At 42.1% G+C, this 20,670-nt stretch overlaps 1 protein-coding gene across 2 annotated transcripts in view; it reads right to left on the reverse strand.

Moving 5' to 3' along the window:
- Positions 1-579: 579 nt before the first annotated feature.
- The window catches only part of SLAIN1 (SLAIN motif family member 1), a 72,289-nt gene continuing 52,198 nt past the window's right edge, over positions 580-20,670 (reverse strand). The window contains exons 4-7 of one of the 2 annotated variants that reach the window (XM_034758286.1): positions 20,236-20,574; positions 9,953-10,108; positions 7,448-7,730; positions 580-1,769 (exon numbers count right to left, since the gene is read on the reverse strand). In XM_034758286.1, the coding sequence (XP_034614177.1) occupies positions 1,694-1,769; positions 7,448-7,730; positions 9,953-10,108; positions 20,236-20,574 (854 nt within the window). In that variant the 3' untranslated portion in view covers positions 580-1,693. The remainder of the gene's footprint in view (positions 1,770-7,447; positions 7,731-9,952; positions 10,109-20,235; positions 20,575-20,670) is intronic. The other variant, XM_034758287.1, reaches the window with a different exon arrangement.

Here is a 20,670-nt window from a genome sequence, read left to right on the forward strand (position 1 = left end):
CCACATATTCAGATTTCCAAAATATGTACCTTCGGAGCCCAAATTTTCCATTCGCGATCTTATCTTCTGTAGGATGACTTTAAAAAAATTGAGTGAAACTCAATGATTGAGTGAGTAAATATTCTACGCTCCTCCATTTGGGATTTGTAATAGTTAAAATTCATTTTGCACCTCTGATCTATTGTATTCGGCTGTATGAAGACATGACGCCATCAGTTTTATATATTCACTTCACATTTGGTATATTTTACTCATAAGTATAAATTTCTACCTTATAAAAGCAAATTAAGGAAGCCAGATATTCTGATGCACATTTCTGAGACAAGCTCCATAGTAGCAGAATCACACTACATAGGGCTCTGACTCTTATTAGGACTACTATAATAGTGTACTTACAGACCTTGCTTTGGTTCAAGAGATTTTATATTTTCCAAAAGTAATTTTAAGGCAATAAGAAATCTGTATGTCTTCTAAGCAACATTTGGCTACAAGAGATTCAATTTTTATGGTCCTTGGAGATTTGCATATTCTTGCAAAAAATTCAGTGAGTTCTAAAGGCTGAATAATAAAATCTTCAGTAACTAAGTGTTGTAATAAAATGTTATTCCATGGATAGGGGAAAAAACCAGATACAAACACAATGTTTGCATTGCACACTAAAGCACAGCATGATATTGCTGAAATAGACTCTTTATTTCTGAAACATTCCAAAACAGCAGTATACACAGTTGTAATCAAATATTCAATCATATGCCATTATAAGAAAGCATTGATTAGTGCAATTGGATTTTGTAAAAGGTCTATCAAAAAGATTTATTTGCATTAAAACTCATTCATTTTCCATAAGCAACCATTATTAAAACATTACAATTTTATTTTTTGTAATACAGTATTGAAAAACGAACTGTAGTTTAGTGACCATTGCACCTTTTAAGTGAAATGTGGTTTATGCTGCCATTATAAATACAAAACACTATGATAATAAATTAACATGTGAACAAATGGATGAAAGACAAAATTATGTTGACCCAACTGTATGGCAGTTTCCAGTGAATGTTACTCTTTTGTGCTTTGGAACATAAAAATTACTGCTTTCATATTGCCCATAGTTTGTTTTTGAAGGATATGTTCCTAGTGCTAAAAAATAGTACATTACCACAAAAATATTATTTATGGCACACACAAAAATTAAATCCTCTCTCTGTGGTTCAAGCAAGTGTGAAAGAAATTAAGTCAAAAAATAAAATTCTTGGAAACACTAAAAAAAAATTCCAAGCTTATAACATAGGCCCCAAAGTTGCAACAAAAATGCATATCATCTTTACAGAGTACACTGAATAAATTATCCTACTATATGGCAAAGCTGTTTGAAATAGTGGCATTTCTTAGCTCTCTCAAAGGAAGTACATCCGATATTTTGCACATATATAAAAATTTCTTAAGTTCTAAATGACAGTACCGCAACTGTTAGTTTGATAACACTGCAGTTTTCCAGGCAAATGACTAAGTGCAATATTTAGTCTTTAATAATGTTCATTTTTTAAAAAATGACAGGGTATAACAGATATTCTTACATATTAAAACTCAATGAAAATAGTGTTGTGGGACCTTCCCTTCCTGTAACATAGTTACCCAGCCAGCTGGGTAGTAGAAACCATATTATTTCTTTTCCATTGTTCAGGGGCATCCGACATCAATAGCAGCCGTCTCTCCAATTTCCATCTCGTAGAGTACTAAGAGAAGAAAGAGGCTTTGGAGGCTGAAGAAAACTGTTTTAAAAAATAAGCCACATTTCAGGTAAGAGAACAGTAAGACATGCATCAGTCACATATGTAATGAAGCTGGCCTTGTAGATGTTCCCATATACACATGCATGTACTCTCTTCCATGGCATATTTCCAGCTCTATGCTAATATATTATAAAATGGCATAACTCAGGACTTGGGGTGAAATCCTGACCGTACTGAAGTCAATGGGAGTTTTGCTATTGACTTCAATGAGACCAGGATTTCAATTCTAAACTGTAGTAGGTGGTTCTGACCTGATGCAGGAACAATGTGGCTTTACACAAAATGTCAAACTGCCAATCCTTCTTTTCCTCCCTACCCCCACCAACTCCTCTCTTCACTCCAATGTTTTGCCCTGCTCATTCCATTCTTACCCACACAAAGAAAAAAAGCTCACTTCTTGCTTTTCCGCTCTCCCCACTGTTCTCCCCCAGCCCAGAAAAACTATTTCCTTCTCACATAATACCATTAATAAAAATCCTGCAAAGGAGGCCCTCTGTGATACCTGTGAAATCTCACCTCTTTCAATAGGTTCACACAGGTGGGACAGGCGAGGGATTTAGTAACAATTCTGTTGATGATGCACAAGATCAAACAGAACCTCCCTCCCTCTCCCTTAACTGTTTTGGCTCTGCAAGATTAATGGGATTAAAAAGCAGTGCAAATACATTTCTGTCACTAAACAGTAGCTACGTCCCAATACAAACAGGCTGCAGACAATAATTTCAGTTTAAAAGGGGAGGGGCATTCCCCCACATGAACTGTTGCACCCAACATGCATTTGAAAAAAACAAATCTGTGCATTCTAAAAATAGCACCTGTTTTTTTCCTGCCAATGGCAGCATAAGTATTGTCCTGGGGAGAGAAAGCCTTCCTGAAATTGACCTATTCTAAGTTTTAAAAACATATTATCAGAAAACAAAAGCTGGGAAACATTAGCACCATAATATAACAGCCACCTTAATTTTTATTATAAATTCCTTAGCAATTAACTATTTCCCAAACCTCCAAACACTACTGAGGATAGCTGTTTCAAATGATATTTAAAGAAAACCTGCCTGGGACAATTAGTTTGACACAGTATCCAACTCTGCTCCATCTGCTTCTTTAACAATTTCAGGAGGGCTACATTTTATACCCACCATATTTTGATTACATCACTTTGCTGAAATTAAATGGAGGGGCCGGGGTCAGGCTGGAAATGCTAGTGGATATGGTGATATGAAATCTGCCAAGAGAGCCACCAGCAGCCATCAACAGGCACTAGGGGGAGCCATAGCCAGCTCCAGTTCCCTGCTACTGCTTCTTGTAAAGCCAGTTTTCATCCTCTCAGGTCCTGGCTCTCTCCCTTTCCTGCTCCCCTCTAGCCACAACTACTGCTGATTCTGCTGGCTCCTCTCCCGTCAGGAATCCTGGGCTGGAGGAGGGGGCAGCCTGCTGCAAGGTAGATGGAACCAGTAAGTAAACAGCAGCCACCGGTTCTTGCATTTCTCTGAAGACAGTGGCTCTAGTGGTTAAAAGTAGATTGAAACAGCAGCAGGAGCTCTCCCTATACCGTTACTAGGAGGTGGAACAGGACTTCCATCAGTTTCCTTTTCTTTCATAACCCGTTTGGCTCCCCTCACACACTCTTCTCCCTCTCAGTGTCCAACCTCCTAGGATGCCATGCTCCCTCCTCGTTCCCACGCTAGAGCTTTAGGGCACCAGGCAGAAGATATGTCCCTTACACACAAGCAATGTCACCTGTGACTCTTCCTGGCAGTTTAAGCATTTCCAGCACCATAATTCCCAGCCCAGTTGCAATAAGGCAGCAAATAGGGTATGGAATTTAGGGTGAATTATATGAACTATTCTTTTTTAATTAGGCATTGGGGTTAGGGAGAAGAAAGAGAAATAATTTATTTGGTGGGACTCAACCTTTAACTACCGGGGTGTACAGTTTAGCAACACCACATTACTTAACCTATCAGTACTATTAGAAAGGATGCAGAACTATTAAATGGCACTTTGTGTAATGAAACTAATCACTTAATCAGAATTCTCTCAAAGGAAAAATTACTGCCATAACTAACAGCCTGCTAGCAGCTTTCAAAGCATTTGCATTTTTTGTAAGCAGAAAAGAGCTGCTTTCATTTTCTCAAAAATGATGATTGTTTACATAAAACGTACTCGCTGTGAGAGGAAAAGCAAGCTAGCCAGCGTCTTCTCCCAGAGGGGCTGAAAGGGAGAGCAGTTCAGCCAATTGCTCACTCCCCCAAAAGAGACGCCAGCAGGAAGGAGCTAGAAGGCTACCAGGCCAGCCCTTTGGGGTCCAATAAAGGGAAGATTCAGGGTACATGGGGCAGGTTATCTGCTTAGCAGGGATGGATAGGGAAGCTTGCTGGGTTTGGCGAGTTTCATCTGGTTCACTTTTATGTTTCAGATGAACCAGGGGAGTGCAGACAACTGAACCCACCGGAAAGATCTGGTGAAATTTGGGCAAACCCAGTTGGTTTCACACAATTCTACCCCAGTGGAGTATCTCTAAAGGTTACTATTAAAATCAATAAAATGTGGTGTGATGCTGGCAGACCAGGTGCCAGTTCATACGAAGGCCCCTGGGCCTCACTGACAAATGCATAGCTGAAAACCAGTCTGGCTCATCTGTGTTAGCATTGTTAAAATAGATGTTAAGTTTATAAGAATGTGTTTAGACTTGATGAAATGCTTGTAGGATGCTGCATGTATTGATCTCGCTTATAACATCTGCACCCCAGGCCATAAAAGTTATATTGAGTGTTTGCACTGTAAACCTCTGTAACTGTGTAATTCACCAAATAGGAAAGAAGCATTAATTAATGTAAAGTGCAGGTCCTGCACACAACAAGGCCCACTGAAACCAAATGAGCCATTGTGAAACATCAAAGGACAAAGCCTTTGTTGATTGCCTCCTCCCCCCGCCCTGCCCATGAAGACCACAGGGGCAGAAACACTTCTCCCATCAGTTTAAATTCAGAGGGAAGGGCATACAAATTTGTGACTAGAAGGAACTGTATCACTCTGCTGTTTGGAATTTGGAGAGGGCAATATTTCTTAGCATAAGCAAGGGATCCCAAAGCTGCTTGGATTGGGTTAGCTCTAGAAGACATAGAAAGCTTGCATATTGCAGCAGTTTCTATTACTTTTGGAACCTAAGATTAACTTATTTGTGAGAGTATGTTTACATGCTTTAACCTTGTAAATAACTCATTTTTTTCTTAGTTAATAAATCTTTAGTTGGTTTATTTTCGGATTGGCTACAAGCGTTGTCTCTGGTGTGAGGTCTAAGGTCTAAGTCCCTTGTGACAGAGAGTAACCTGAATATTGTTGTGATTTTGGGGTGTAAGGGACCATCTACCACAAAGGCAAGTTTGTCTGGGTGGCAAGATAGACCGGAGCACCTAAGGGGACTGTCAGTGACTCCATGGTTAGGCTGCTATAGTGCTTGAAGTATTCACACTTGTTACTTGGTTGGTGAAATCTAAAGTATAGAACTCACAACTAATTTGGGCTTTATGTGCTCCTTCTGGACCCTCTGGCCTGAGGTAGGCACTCACACTTGTGATCTATTCCAGAAAGCTTCACATGTGACTTGTCTTACTTTTCTCTATAATAAGTTGTTTGAATATTTCTCAAGAGACATGGAAGGGAAGTATGACTAACTGTTCTAGAAAGGAGACCGAGACCTTGTGACAGGTTGTACTTGCCCCACACTGGGGACAAAACGGTTAACACAGCACCTCTTGGTGGCAGAAGCCACATCCCCTCATCCATGATGGGCATGCTCCAACTCCTGCTGCAGTATAAAAGGGAGCAGCCTAGCTCAGTCTGTGCTGACCACTGAGGAGGAAGGATGCATCTCGCCGGCTTCAGCTGAGGGGCAGCCGGGATCCCGGACCGCGAGAGCAGGAGACGCCAAGGCCCAGACAAGCGCTCAGGCATCTGCAATGCCCCAGGGAGATTGCAGTCACTATCTGACAAGCCTGGAGACTCCAAATACACCCTGACTTCAATTGTAGAAGTCACAATAAGAATTAGCCCAGGGAGGGACCAGCCAGTGTCCCTGCAGCACTCTGTGTGTTATGTGCAAATTCTGCACTGACTTAGTGGCAAACCCACTTGCCATTACCAGGGCCCTGGGCTGGGACCTAGTGGACCTGGGTCCTGCTACCCTGGCTGCCCCCTTTGGGGGGCAGCCCACCAGACCTCCTCCTATTGATTCTGGCCATGAGGCCGCACTTCCCTGCAGCCAGGGGTAGTCCTATTGACTACAGCCACTGGGCCACATAACCCTGAGGCTGAGGGCAGCCATACTGACTTAATCGTGGGGCTACCATGCCCTTGCCCCTCCCCCCCCAAGGTGACGGGGTATACTTGCCCTGTGACAGACCTCTACAATAAACAGTTCCTATTCCAGAAGAGAGAGAGAAAGAGAGACCTCCATCAGGGAACAACAAAAATAAATTGTTACATTGGAAATCTAAGGGTACACACTTCACAAATGAGGAAACTGTCAGTTGTTTTTCAAAGTCCCCTTTGTATCAACACACTGGGCCAAACTGTTTTAATTTACATACGTGTAAAACCAGAGTAACTCCACTGAAGCAAAACTGTGAAGCAAAAGTGTTTTTCTGGATCTAGCCAATACCTAGTTGAGGTTCGGGCCTGGATCAGTTAGGTGGGCAAAGCTCAACCCAGACAAGACTAAGGTGATATATAGTGGGTTGTCGGAAGCAGCTGGAAGAGATGGCAAAAATATTTTTGAGGGAATCCATCTCCCATCAGTCATAAGAGTTCATAACTAAAGGTTTATTTTAGATCCCCAGCTGCTATTATAGATCATCACATCACAGACTATCACCTCAAGCTTGCTCTACATGGGCTATACCTTTAAACCATTTGGAAACTAAAGTTGGTGCAGAATGTAGCAGCTCACTTGCTATACAGAACATTGCTCTGGGAACAGACGACATTAGGGCTCTGGATCTGCACTAGTTGCTTATTGGACTCCAGATGGAATTTAAAAAAGGTACTGGTCATGACGTGCACAATCCTACATGGTGTGGGAGCTGCCTACCTGACACACTGCCTCTCTCACTGGGCCATTCTGCCACAGCTGCAATCAGAGGTGCCACCCTCTTGTTTTAAAAAGGAGGGGGCTCTCAGCAAGCCATTCTCTGTGGGGACTCTGGGACATTTGAATTTGCTCACACCATTTATTCAAAATAACTGGAACTGGATTACCTTTGGGGCACATTGCACAAACTATTATTTGATAGGGTTTGGGAGGAAGGTTGAGATTGTTCTTGGAGAGGGGAGGTAAAATGGGAGTTGTTTTAATTTACTGTTGGCTCACTGAATTATATTGTTACCCGTATGTGATTATTTAACATTGCTGGGTAGTTATCATTAATTGTTAAGGTTCACTGGGGTTAATGAATGGGCAGTTTTCATTGCTTAGAGAGAAAGACATGTATAGAGAGGACAGAATTCAGCCCAGCATCAGTAGCCTGTAAAAGTATTTCTGTTCAAAAGCCTTTTTTCTTTTTTAAAGAAATCAGAATTGAGTTCTTAAAGCCAAGGCTATCTATGTGTAAAGGAGGTGCATTTAGCTCTTTTCATTAATAAGAACATTCTCTTACCTTCGAACTGGCTGTGCAATTTTACTCCTGGGTATACTACTCCCACTTAGGGCCAACGATGGTCTTGGAAGAGCACTACGTCCTACAGTCCCAGGATTTGCAGTCTTGTTTGGCATGGGGATTCCACTGTTAGAATATAATTGTAAGGTGCTGGATAAGGGAATACTACTGCTGCCTTGTACAGTTGGGCTTACATACGCTGTGGCTTTGAGAGGCTGTCTGACAGACACAGGAAAATGTCCCACACTGTGAACTCTGTGCTGAAGTTGTCCTGGAGATGGAACTGTAAAAGGATGGTAACAATAGTATACAATGTCAGCACACAACACATAGTACCAGGTTTAGCACTTATTTCTAAATAAGTCTGTACAGTGCTGAATGCACTTGTCATTAGAGGAGGTGACCTTTCGTTTCAATCAAAACCAACTGTAAAAAGGTTAAATATTTAGATCCAATACAAATACATACTGCATCTGTTAGTCCAATTTAAGTAAACATTTTAAAACACCACTACCAAACAAAAATAAGATCATCAGACAAAAATCCCACCCCTACTTCACTCCTCTTTTGCTCTGCAATGATTCAATATTTATTCTATCAAAGGGGTAGTCATGTTAGTCTGGATCTGTAAAAAGCAACAAAGAGTCCTGTGGCACTTTATAGACTAACAGATGTATTGAAGCATAAGCTTTCGTGGGTGAATACCCACTTCGTCAGACGCATGTATTCACCCACGAAAGCTTATGCTCCAAATACATCTGTTAGTCTATAAGGTGCCACAGGACTCTTTGTTAATATTTATTCTAGGTAACTAGAAGCCAAATCCCTCTAATGTAATTATAGCTTTAACATGAGACTTGCTGAAATTATAATTTATTCTTTTTCCCAGATCACTAAAAAGTCAGTTGTTATAAACCACATGCTACTTTTTCCGTAATAAGAAATTATTTTGGCATTACAAAAAAGGTTGTACAGATATACGCTTTATGTATAAAAACAGACAAAAGTTATAAAAAGCCTCCTGAATATAACAGTCCATTCCACATACACTGTTACACAAACTATCATTTCAAATGAGTGCTGGAACATCCAAAAGCTTTAGAGCAGGGGTAGGCAACATATGGCACGGGTGCCGAAGGCGGCACGTGAGCTGATTTTCTGTGGCACTCATACTGCCCAGGTCCTGGCCACCAGTCTGGGGGGGGGCTCTGCATTTTAATTTAATTTTAAATGAAACTTCTTAAACATTTTAAAAGCCTTATTTACTTTACATACAACAATAGTTTAGTTATATATTATAGACTTATAGAAAGAGACCTTCTAAAAACGTTAAAATGTATTACTGGCACGTGAAACCTTAAATTAGACTGAATAAATGAAGACTCGGCACACAACTTCTGAAAGGTTGCCAACCCCTGCTTTAGAGAGAGATTCTCTACAGAACTCTGCCCTCTGGTGTGCATCAACCGCATACATTTTATGATCCACAAGATAGAAACTAAACATCCAAAGGACCTCATGTATTTAAAACATCTAAGGCAGTGGTTCTCAACCGGGGGTACGCATATCCTTGGGGGTATGCAGAGGTCTTCTAGGGGGTACATCAACTCATCTAGGTATTTGCCTAGTTTTACAACAGACTACATAAAAAGCACTAGCAAAGTCAGTACAAACTATAATTGCATACAATGACATTTATGCTGCTCTATATATTATACACTGAAAAGTAAGTACAATATTTATATTCCAATTGATTTATTTTATAATTATATGGTAAAAATAAGAAAAAGCTATTTGTCAGTAACGGAGTGCTGTGACACTTTTTTTATATTTTTATGTCTGATTTTCTAAGTAAGAAGTTTTTAAGTGGGGTGAAACTTGGGGTATGCAAGACAAATCAGATTCCTGAAAGTAGTACAGTAGTCTGGAAAGGTGGAGAGCCACTGATCTAAGGTATGTCTATACTTCATCTGGGTACAAGCCTCCCAGCCTGGGTCCACAAACATATGCTAATAGGGCTCCTGCTAGGGCACTAAACATTATTTTCTAACGGACAACCTACCCTAAATTCTCAGTTACTGAGGGATAATCTTCACTCATTGGTATATCCACTTTCCACAACCAACTCTCTGTATAACTTTTCATGAGCGAAGTACCTGAATACTTGGATGCTTATATCTAAACTGTATTGTTAAATTTATTCACCTAAATTTGGGTTATGGCTGATTATGTATTATATGCATCTTATTACTTTTAAAACAAACTTTGTATTTTTGGATAATCTAAGCACTGTACCCAGATGTACATACACTCTCTTCTTAACCTGTGTACTATATAATTTTTTAACATTAGCTTTAATAACATTTTTATATCTGCAGCTCATGGTCTGAAGCCTGAGGATGCAACATCAAAGCACCACCTATACAGCTTTGGGTAAAATATTCCACAATTACACAAAGCAGTGAGTTTCAGCACAACGACGAGCAGTAAAAGATGTATACTTACTACAAGACTGTATTCTTGAAATCCCATTACCGGCTCCATGTAAACTAGAATCAAAGCTTTGACTGTTCCTCACACAGACTGGCGAGCTAGCATTGCTATTAATGGTAGGAGTACTTGGCATCCGAGCTAGGTTAGGCATGCTTCTTCTAAGTTTATCTGAAGCAAAAGCAAATAATTTCCATAGTCACGTCAAGATTTCCATCACAAACATCTGACTGACTTCTAAAGACAGTTAAATTAGCAAAATTATTTCAACAATAAATTTGTTGTCTCCATGGGAGAAGATAAAAATTAAATATTGTTTGTTTGCTGCTTGAACCCTTCTGACTAATATATTAACATAGCAAACCATTCACGTATCATTCCAAATCAGCTTAATCATGGATAAAGAATTTCAGGATTTACAGTCAAGCCCATAACACAGTCACAGTGAATTGAGTTACTTTGTCATAATTCAGTCTCCACTGATCACTTCACTTAAATACAGATCCAATTTAGGTCAAGCATGAGCACTACTAATCCTTGAAGCTGCTAACTGGAGACAAACAGTGACAATGGAGTTCTGTCTAACCACTTTATTAATAGTTACTAACAGTAACTGTAATATTATTGCCTTTATAACTACAGTACACAGAACTAACACGTGCTATAGTATCAACTATTAATTTACCAATTATAACAACTTCAAAAACAGGGCCCTGGGTGGAGTCACATCAAACCCTGTGCTTTCAAAGGCCCAATTTGTTTAATGTGTCTCTTGGCCCCACTGCTATTTACTGGCCCCTGGCTGTCCTTTCCCACCTTGAAAGGATAAGTTGAGGACACCACTGAAAAACATTTCCCCACCAAAATAGGCTACTCACGTTATCAAAGTTGTTCTGAGGTCTCCACACATCTTACTTCACACAGAAAAGCAATGTTTGTCTAGGCAATAGCTTAGCATTAACTATCACTATGAATTCAGTAATCTTACTGATGTATAATGCTATCATTTAGAAAGCAAAACTTAAATAAGAGGCTGGATAGGAAAGAATTTAATGCAATTGAAGGTGCTGTTTGAGAGCCCTGAAAATTGAAGACCACTATTTAGCCATATTAAAGGCATGGTAAAGTTTTTCCACAATCCCTTGCAAGTGGATCTCAATCCTGACCTAGAAGAACTACCTCAAAGCGTATGTTTTCACTGCAGAGTTAATCCAGCTGATCACCTGTCTGGAAGCTGGCCACCCCAGTTTGCTATAGGTCAGTGGCTAACCAGGCTGGCATTGGCAAGGTAACTGTCAGTGCTATGGTGATGGATGTTTTCAAGACAATTATTGCTCTGATTCATCCACGGGTGATGAAGATGGTTAACGGTCCCAAAATAATAGCAGGGCTTGAGCATATGGACTTCCCAAACTGTTCTAGGGCCATCGATGGCACACATGTGCCCATAGTCCATCCCCTACCCCCAAATGGTGCACATGAATATGTAAACCTGAAATTTACTACTTGCTCATTATGCGGGTCTTGGTAAACAACAGAGGGAGGTCCATGGACACCAACATGGAATGCATCGGCAGGATGCATACCACCACGATACGCCAGAGATCTGGCATTTTCAAACAGGATCTTTATTCCCACCCATTAAAATGGATATCACCATGGATCAATCTGTGCCCAATAATATGGATAAGTCTGTGCCCACTGTTATTCTGGGAGACCCAGCCTATCCTCTGCTGTACAGGCTAATTAAGCCCTACCCAGATGTGAGAGCACTTGGCAGAGGAAGGTTTAACTTCTAGACTGAGAGGTTGCAGGATGGGTGGAATGTGCATTTAGCTGACTGAAGGCAAGATGGTGCTGCCTACAAAACCATTTGTAGTGGGTATTATGCTATTCATGTTACTGGAGCGTGCTATGCACTGCACAATATATGTGAAGATACAGCGAGGCATGGTTTGATACTGACTGGTTCACAGGCACAGTACAGGGAGCCAGAAAGTGCACCTCTGGTAAGTGGGGCTGGGTCCAGAACAATGGAAATAAGATATGCCTTGTATGCCCAGAGCTTGGGTTTGGAGGGAGAAAGGAGGAAAGGGGAAAATGTGAGGACAAAATCAGTGTGCTCTATCAATTTACTTGTGAGAGCATCAACTCTATGTACTACTGTGAAAGTTACTGGTGACCCCCCTTAACAGCTAGCAGCCGTTATGTCAGCCAGCAGCCATTAGGGGGAAGCAGACACCTCAAGTACACAGTAGCCTGAACTTTTCAACTGTCTTCCCTTTCAAGATCTTAAGGAGCTGGAGCTGGTCCCAAGCCGGTTTTCACTGACCAGATAGCAAAAGCACGGGTCTGACAACCACCAATCAAGTGTTAACACGGCAAGGGCCTTTGTCTGAATGTCTATAAAGGACCTGTAAAATGTGTGTAAGACAGAGTTTTTGTACCAAAGTGCAAAGCTCTCCTTTCTTCTGCAGAATAAAGCAACTCTTCCTTATCCCTGTCTGGCTGTTATTGGCTCTCAGCTAGGTGGACCCAATATTTCGGTGACACTACTGATCTGAGATTTCTTTATTGTTTCCCAAGTACTCACATACTGAAGAACTGAATAGCAAAACAGTTTATTAAAAGTCAACAACACAGGCAGTTCAGCTGCCACAAACCAAAGAAAATGAAATAAGAAAGTGCAAACAAACCCAAAGTGCAATAAATAAATAATAATAAAAAAAAAAAAAGCAAAGCCAAGAAGTGCAACATTCCATGTAACGGAATTCCATATCGTCAGTGTACTTGTTCATTGTCCCCTGTGGATACGCAAGGATGCAGTGCTTTGGGTACATCTGCCCTTGTGCACTTCCATTCATGGACTGCATTAATTGGCTCATTCCCCAGAATTGTCCAGTGGTTGTACCATATGATAGTGAGGGGGGAGGCCATTACAGCAGGCTGGACTTGGACCAGGGCAAGGTCTGAGCTGGTATGTTCTGCTGCCTGCAGGCCATCACACCCAGCAGCCAATCAAACAATTTCCTCTGTTGCTGGTGTCCTACTCCCTTATCACTCAGTCATGTTCAATGAAATCCACTGCCAGCTGGTAGAGAGGGTTACAAGAATATTTTGATCCCAGTATGTACATTCTGATCCATCAGAGTACCATGTAAGATCTTAAATGAAAGCAAGGATTATTGTGAAATGCATGTACAGATACTGTGTAAAAAGTGTGTGTATGTATATACATACATATACTGGAAATATGTTCTTATAGTTTGAATCAAGGTGTTAGTCACCAGCAGAGGTGAAAAACTGGTTTCTTGCCTGACCAGAGGTGTTCATCCATTTGTCTGTTGAAATGCAAATTGGGTATTGTCTCCTTCACAATCTCCAGTCTGAGCCAAATGCAGATGAAGGATTATGAGATTTTACAGGAAGAGAAGAACAGCTGGGGGGAAAGAGCCTTGTCTGGGGGTGCACTTCAAAGGCTTACTGGACTATAACAACGGAATAAGGAAAGCACCCTATTATCCTGCACCTAGGAAGTAATAGGGGCCCTGTGGCTACATTCTTGAAAACACTGCAAAGGGCATTTGGGGTGAGCTGAACTTATTTAGATTGCAGGTTAGCCTGTTAAATTTAGTCTCTAGAACACTCTAGTAACCTGCTGTCTCCATTATCCTTACTTTTAGTCTCTCAAATCATGATCTTTATTATCAAACTTGGTGCTGTGGTGTTAACAAGGAGCTGATCCTGAGTTGAATGTGTGTGCACTGTTCCCTTGGGGACAGCAGAGCTGTTATTTCTGTGAGTGGAGAAGGGTCTGGACACTACAGGGGAATACTTTGAAGGAACTTGGGGCCTGGAGTACACCTGTTAACCTGAAAGGCAAAGTAAGGACTGGCATAGCCCAGAGGAGATTGTTTGGGTGGCTGACAGGCTGGAGCGGTCAGGAAGCTGATACCCAGTTAAGCACAAGCAAATCTCTATCTCGCTGGAGGCAGGGGTGTAACAGTGTGACTCACAGTCATGGGCACCCCAAGAACCATCACAAGGGGTAATGGAAGATTCTTTTGTGTGTACAACTATTCTTAACTAACAGTGGAGGCAGTTTTCAGCCTGTAATTCAATGATACTTCTAAATAAAATGAGGTATTAAAAAAATTAACAGAACGCAAGTGTAGATATTTAAAAAAAAAAGACAAATAAATGCTTCTTAAAGGTGAATTGAAAGAATTCTTTCTAACTACTAGAATCTGAGTTCAGAACCTTGTACTTTTTGTCTCTCTCTTGTATCAGTTGATGACACCACAGACCCATAAACCATACACTGAGATATTAAGAATGGTCATAACTATGGTGGGGGGGGGGCATTGGCACTGAGCTTTTCACGTTTGGCTATCAGGAATCTTCCCTGATACCAGCCACGCGGTGGGGGAAGGGGTAAAGCGATCATCCCAGATAACTGGATGGGGAGGGGGTTAGTTTGGTTTCTGCTGCTGCTGCTGCACGTTTACACGAAAACTGCAGCACTCAACAGGCTTTGCTTGGTATGGGAAAGGAGGGCACTGCTTTTATGAAAGTTGCAGAAGCCGAAAGACAATGGTTTACCATGGCAGCATGCAAGCCGAATTCTGTTGCCCGGTCCTGCGTCTGTGATCTCTAACACCAAAGCCACAGGCACTCAATATTAAGATGCAAAATATGACCTTGTACCGAAATCACACGTGCTATGTAATGTGAATAGTGTTGTTCACCGTGAAAGAGTATAAGCATTGTTCTGTAAAATGTATCTTTTTTAATACTTGTCTCCCTTTTTTCCCCTCCCGCAGCTGCAAATTTTTCAAGCCTCCCTCCTCCGTCCCGAAAGCTATCTCAGATAAGGTGGCGAAAAAAAACACATGCGAGATGAAATGTTCTCTGAGATCTTGCAGTTGACCCGCAATGAAAGAGCTCATCTCAATGAGTGGAAGGACACAGTATCAAAGTACAGGAAAGTTGCCAATGAATGTGAAGACAGGAGGGACACACGAGATGAGAGGTGGTGGCAGGAAGATCAGAGAAGGCAGGATGCAACGCTGGGGCTGCTGTGTGATCAAACGGACATGCTCCAGCATCTGGTGGAGCTTCAGGAATGGTAGCAAGATCACAGAGTGCTGCCGCAGCCCCTGTATAACCACTCTCCTCCCTCCCCAAGTTCCATAGCCTCCTCACCCAGACGCCCAGGAACGCGGGGGGGAGGCTCCGTGCACCCTGCCACTCCACCCCAGTGGACAGCCCAAGCAAAAGGCTGTCTTAATTTTGAAGTGGCCTTTTCCTTCCCTCCTCCCAAACCCCACCCGGGCTACCTTGTCAGTTCTCTCCCTCTTTTTATAATCAATTAATAAAGAATACATGATTTTTAAACGATAGTGACTTTATTTCCTTTGAAATCAAGCTGTGATCGAAGGGGGGATGGTGGGTTGCTTACAGGGAATGAGTCAATCAAGGGGGCGGGTTTTCATCAAGGAGAAACAAACAGAACTTTCACACCGTAGCCTGGACAGTCATGAAACTGGTTTTCAAAGCTTCTCTGATGCGCAGCGCTTCCTGGTGTGCTCTTCTAATCACCCTGGTGTCTGGCTGCACGTAATCAGCAGCCAGGCGATTTGCCTCAACCTCTCACCCCGCCATAAAATTCTCCCCCTTACTCTCACAGAGATTGTGGAGCATACAGCAAGCAGCAATAACAATGAGAATATTGGTTTGGCTGAGGTCTGAGTGAGTCAGTAATGTGCGCCAGCGACCCTTTAAACGTCCAAATGCACATTCTACCACCATTCTGCACTTGCTCAGCCTGTAGTTGAACAGGTCCTGACTACTGTCCAGGCTGCCTGTGTATGGCTTCATGAGCCATGGCATTAAGGGGTAGGCTGGGTCCCCAAGGATAACTATAGGCATGCCAACATCCCCAACGGTTATTTTCTGGTCTGGGAAGTAAATCCCTTACTACAGCCATTTAAACAGACTAGTGTTCCTGAAGACGCGAGCATCATGAACCCTTCCCGGCCATCCCACATTGATGTTGGTGAAACGTCCCTTGTGATCCAGCAGTGCTTGCAGCACCATTGAAAAGTACCCCTTGCGGTTTATGTACTGGCTGCCCTGGTGCTCCAGTGTCAAGATAGGGATATGGGTTCCATCTATCATTCTACCACACTTAGGGAATCACATTGCAGCAAAGCCATCTACTATGACCTGCACATTTCCCAGAGTCACTACCTTTGGTAGCAGCAGCTCAGTGATTGCTTTGGCTACTTGCATCACAACAGCTCCCACAGTAGATTTGCCCACTCCAAATTGATTCCCGACTGACGAGTAGCTGTCTGGCATTGCAAGCTTCCACAGGGCTATCGCCACTCTCTTCTCAACTGTGAAGGCTGCTCTCATCTTGATATTCTGGTGCTTCAGGGCAGGGAAAAGCAAGTCACAAAATTCCATGAAAGTGCCCTTATGCATGTGAAAGTTTCGCAGCCACTGGGAATTGTCCCACACCTGCAACACTACGTGGTCCCACCAGTCTGTGCTTGTTTCCCAGACCCAGAATCAGCGTTCCACGGCTAGAACCTGCCCCAGTAATACCATGATCTCCAAAGCGCCGGGGCCCGTGGTTTGAGAGAATTCTGTGTCCATGTCCTCATCACTCTGGTCGCCGCGCTGCTGTTGCCGCCTCCTCCTCGCCTGGTTTTTCATGTTCTGGTTCAGCATAAACTGCACAATAATGCACGAGGTGTTTTCAATGTTCATGACTGCTGTCTTGAGCTGAGCGGGCTCCATGCTTGCCATGGTATGGCGTCTGCACAGTTCATCCAGGAAAAAAGGTGCGAAACTGTTGTCTGCCGTTGCTTTCATGGAGGGAGGGAGGGAGAGGGGGCCTTACGACATGTACCCAGAACCACCCGCAACAATGTTTTTTGCCCCATCAGGCATTGGGATCTCAACCCAGAATTCCAATGGGCGGGGGAGACTGTGGGAACTATGGGATAGCTACCCACAGTGCAACACTCCAGAAGTCGACGCTAGCCTTGGTACACGGATGCACACTGCTGAATTAATGTGCTTAGTGTGGCCACATGCACTCGACTTTATACAATCGGTTTCCAAAAATCGAATTCTGTAAAATCGGAGTAATCACGTAGTGGAGACATACCATAAGTATCTGCTTAGGAGTAATTAAAATAGACACTGAGGAGTATTCCTTTACTCCTCCATGTCTCCCAATTCCTAGGCCTTTAAATTATACATTAGCAGATCAAAATGTATTAATTATAAAGAGGAAGGGGGCAGTTTCACTGAAAAACAAAAATGTCTCAAGAAAGTTACATTAAACTTAACTGATTTGAAAGAAACTAGTGTGGTTTCATGATAACATTTCTACCTGGGAATGTTTTGTCACAAAGGGAAGCATTTCCCCCCCCAAAACTATGTGGGTTTGCTCTGAAAGTTTGTTCCAGAAGTCACAACAGATCCTCTAGCTCCCCAGCTGTCTGAACCTCCCCTCCCCCCCATTGGATCAGATATACCAAGGCCACACTTGAGGAGGAGTTCTCACATAAAGCAGAATTCTAATTCAATTTTCCAGAAGTACAATCCTTCCACAGAGTCAAAGATTTATGTTTCCACGCAGAGCATCCTCATGTTTGTGCAAGTAAAGAGGGCAGCAGGCAGTGAAGGCGGAGGTTCCTGTGTTTCTTTTTGTGCTGTTGGCAAAAATTCCAACACTAATTCATTGATTTTTGCAAAAGTAAAGATCTAAAGTTAGACCAGGTATTTCAGTCTGGATACTATATTCTTTTTCAAAAAATCTGAGCTTCAGGTAGGGCAGCAGCATCTCTGCTTGTCATCACCATCAGTCTCCTCTAGCAAATGCTAAAGATCACAATCATGCTGAAGACCCAGCCAACTCCTGGTGAAACACTGGATTGGAGACTAAATGCCATCAGTCACCCCAGAGTTCTCTTGCTGAATGTCAAATTGAATATAATGCTGTTGGTTGATTTACTGCCTTCCTTATGTAGCAGGCCAGGACTTCTAAGCCACAGTAGCATGTACACGCCCAAACTGAAAGTGCCAAATTACAGGTAATTCTCGAGAAATGCAGTCTTAAAGCAGTTCCACGTTCTGTGGGCCGCACTGCAATGTTCCTTTGCTAGTCAGCTCAGCTGCTAGTCATGCAAACCAGTAGCCAATCTACTGACTTCATGTGCCAGAGCTCCAACCGATCTGCTTTGGGAAAGGGGAGGGAAGGCAACTTTGCTGACCTGCCGCAACATGGCACACTGCTTATTTGGTTTTGATAAATTATGTGCAGCACTGGATCTGCCACACTCCCAAGTGACATGTAGCTGGTTTACCAGCTCCTGCCTCACTTACATCACTCTCTCCCCAATGTTCCTGGCATCCAGTAACAGCACCAACAAGCCACATACTGCGTTTGACACTGGTTTGACCCTGACAAACACTTATTTGGCCCACTACTTGAATTTTGAAGACTTGGAGTTCTGGTAAGAGAATGAAATCATGGCCAGAATTTTGAGAAATGCTGACAGAAATCTGTGGCCATAACACTACTAAACTCTTATATATTGCTTTTCAGCTATGTATTTCAAATCAATTTACAAAGGAAGGCAAGTAACATTATCCCTTGCCTCTTAACAGAAAACAACCAAAAGGTAAGAGCCTCTCAGTACAGATATTTATTCAATTTATCTGGACTATAATTGCCTAAGAGTCATATGATGAAGGATATACCAGCTGAAACAGGAGTTAGAATTCCACACTACACAGGCTGCAACAGATCTGCGGCTCTATGAGACAGTAAAGCCTTATACAGCTTATTGAAGCTGTATCTTATCTACAGAGTGACCTGGTAGATCATGCAGCACATCAACACTCTTGGACAGGAAGGCCACCCAGGTGGTAGCGCTGGCATCTGCCAAGTGACTTTTCACTTATTAGCTGGAAGGCATAGAGGAGACTTTGCCATAGTGTCTCAAGAGTAAGTGGTTTACGAGACATCCTTAACCTTGGCATGGAACATGAAACAGACATTGCCAAGGGATCTGGGGAGCATACATATTCAATATGCATAGCACTACATCCCATGCACATTCATCACTGATTCCATACACTCTTCCTCTCCGTCACCCTTTTCTGTTAGCCTTTCAATGCTGACTCCTACTTCTGCAAGCCCTTAATTGTCAAAAATAATAAAATTAAAATTAACATGATGTGTTATGTTGCACAAACAAGCAAACACACCATTTAATAGGGCTGTAACCTCATCCTTCCCTTACACTCTCCACACTTACCTGTTCTCCTTCCTGTGCCATGTCCAACTTAAATGTAAAATGCTTTTGGCAGAGACCTGTCATGTACTATTTGTCAGTAAAGTAACATGTGTACCTGTGGCACTCTAAATAACTAAACTGTTTTGGACACAATGTCTGTTTTCTTGCCCAAGGGAGGGAAATAATCTGGGATGTTACAAATAAGATCCTGACTGGAAACTGGACACTGATTATCTTGAAGCGGGGTGGAGGAGATGCAACAGCACCAGGATAATGATGGAAAGAAAGGTGAGAAGAAACAACAAGGAGTTTCAAAACTTAATACCGCAGCAGCCCCAGAAAAGTCTCTTTCAGAGATTCTGGAGGACATCAGCCTTAGGCATGGTACAAAAACAGTGATGGCTGCTGGCAGTCTGGGAGTAATGAGCACCACTTACCTACCTGTTTTATCAATGCTCCCCAGCATGCCTGAAATTCAGAGTGAAGAGCAGAGGGCTGAACAGAGGGGTCTTATGATACCACTACGCAATTCTGAATGACAGCAATAATAATGTTCCTCATTTTAGGCGGAGTCAGGAGGTAAGGAAAGTGAGTTATAGAACTAGAGAAAGAAATCAAATCAAGGGGGAACATAAAAATCTCTCCCAGCCTCTTCCCTTGTGCCTATACTTGCAGCATTTTAAAACTGTTTTAGACAACAACCACTTTCACAACCTGTTCAGGAACCAGACTCTACATCAAGTTATTTAACAATAATCTACCTAAAATGATTCAAAGTCAATGATTTTAAAAGATTTAAATTTCTGTCCACAAAGATCAAATATCATATCAGAATAATTCACTGACAGATTACACTGCTGCAATTCAGACACATTTCACTGGTTTATTTAATCTGACCTTTAAAGTAGTATTGACAATTTTGTAAAAGCACAGAGGGACAAAGAAAAAAAACACTAATCAGAAAGGCATGTAACCTACCTCCACTAATCCTATTTGGCTGCTGCTCTGGCGTTTGGGCTTGAGGAGAATAATACTGCTGCTGATAATTATTTGGAGGGAAATACTGCGAAGTGGGGCTTCTCTTGCACTCCCGAATACTGGAAAAAGTTTGAGAGTGTGGAATTCCTCTTTGGAATGGTGAACAGCGAGTAAGTCGGGGCTGTGGAGGTGGCAGGTGATCAAACTCTTCTTCATCCTCAAGACTATAGCGATCATATTCCTGATCACTGCACGTCCCTTTCTTTCCTGAATGTAGAGAGATACTTGAGCTGTGTCTTGATACAGATGCTGAAGTAGAAGCATAATCTTGTCTAAGACCTGTAAATTTTAAGAAAATGATATTTGTTTAACTAAACTTGATCAATACTTGTCATTGAACTATACTTAGGGCAGAGCCTCAGCTAGTGTAAACTG

Source organism: Trachemys scripta, chromosome 1 (assembly GCF_013100865.1).
Source record: "Trachemys scripta elegans isolate TJP31775 chromosome 1, CAS_Tse_1.0, whole genome shotgun sequence".
In the NCBI taxonomy this organism is placed as follows: Eukaryota; Metazoa; Chordata; order Testudines; family Emydidae; genus Trachemys; species Trachemys scripta.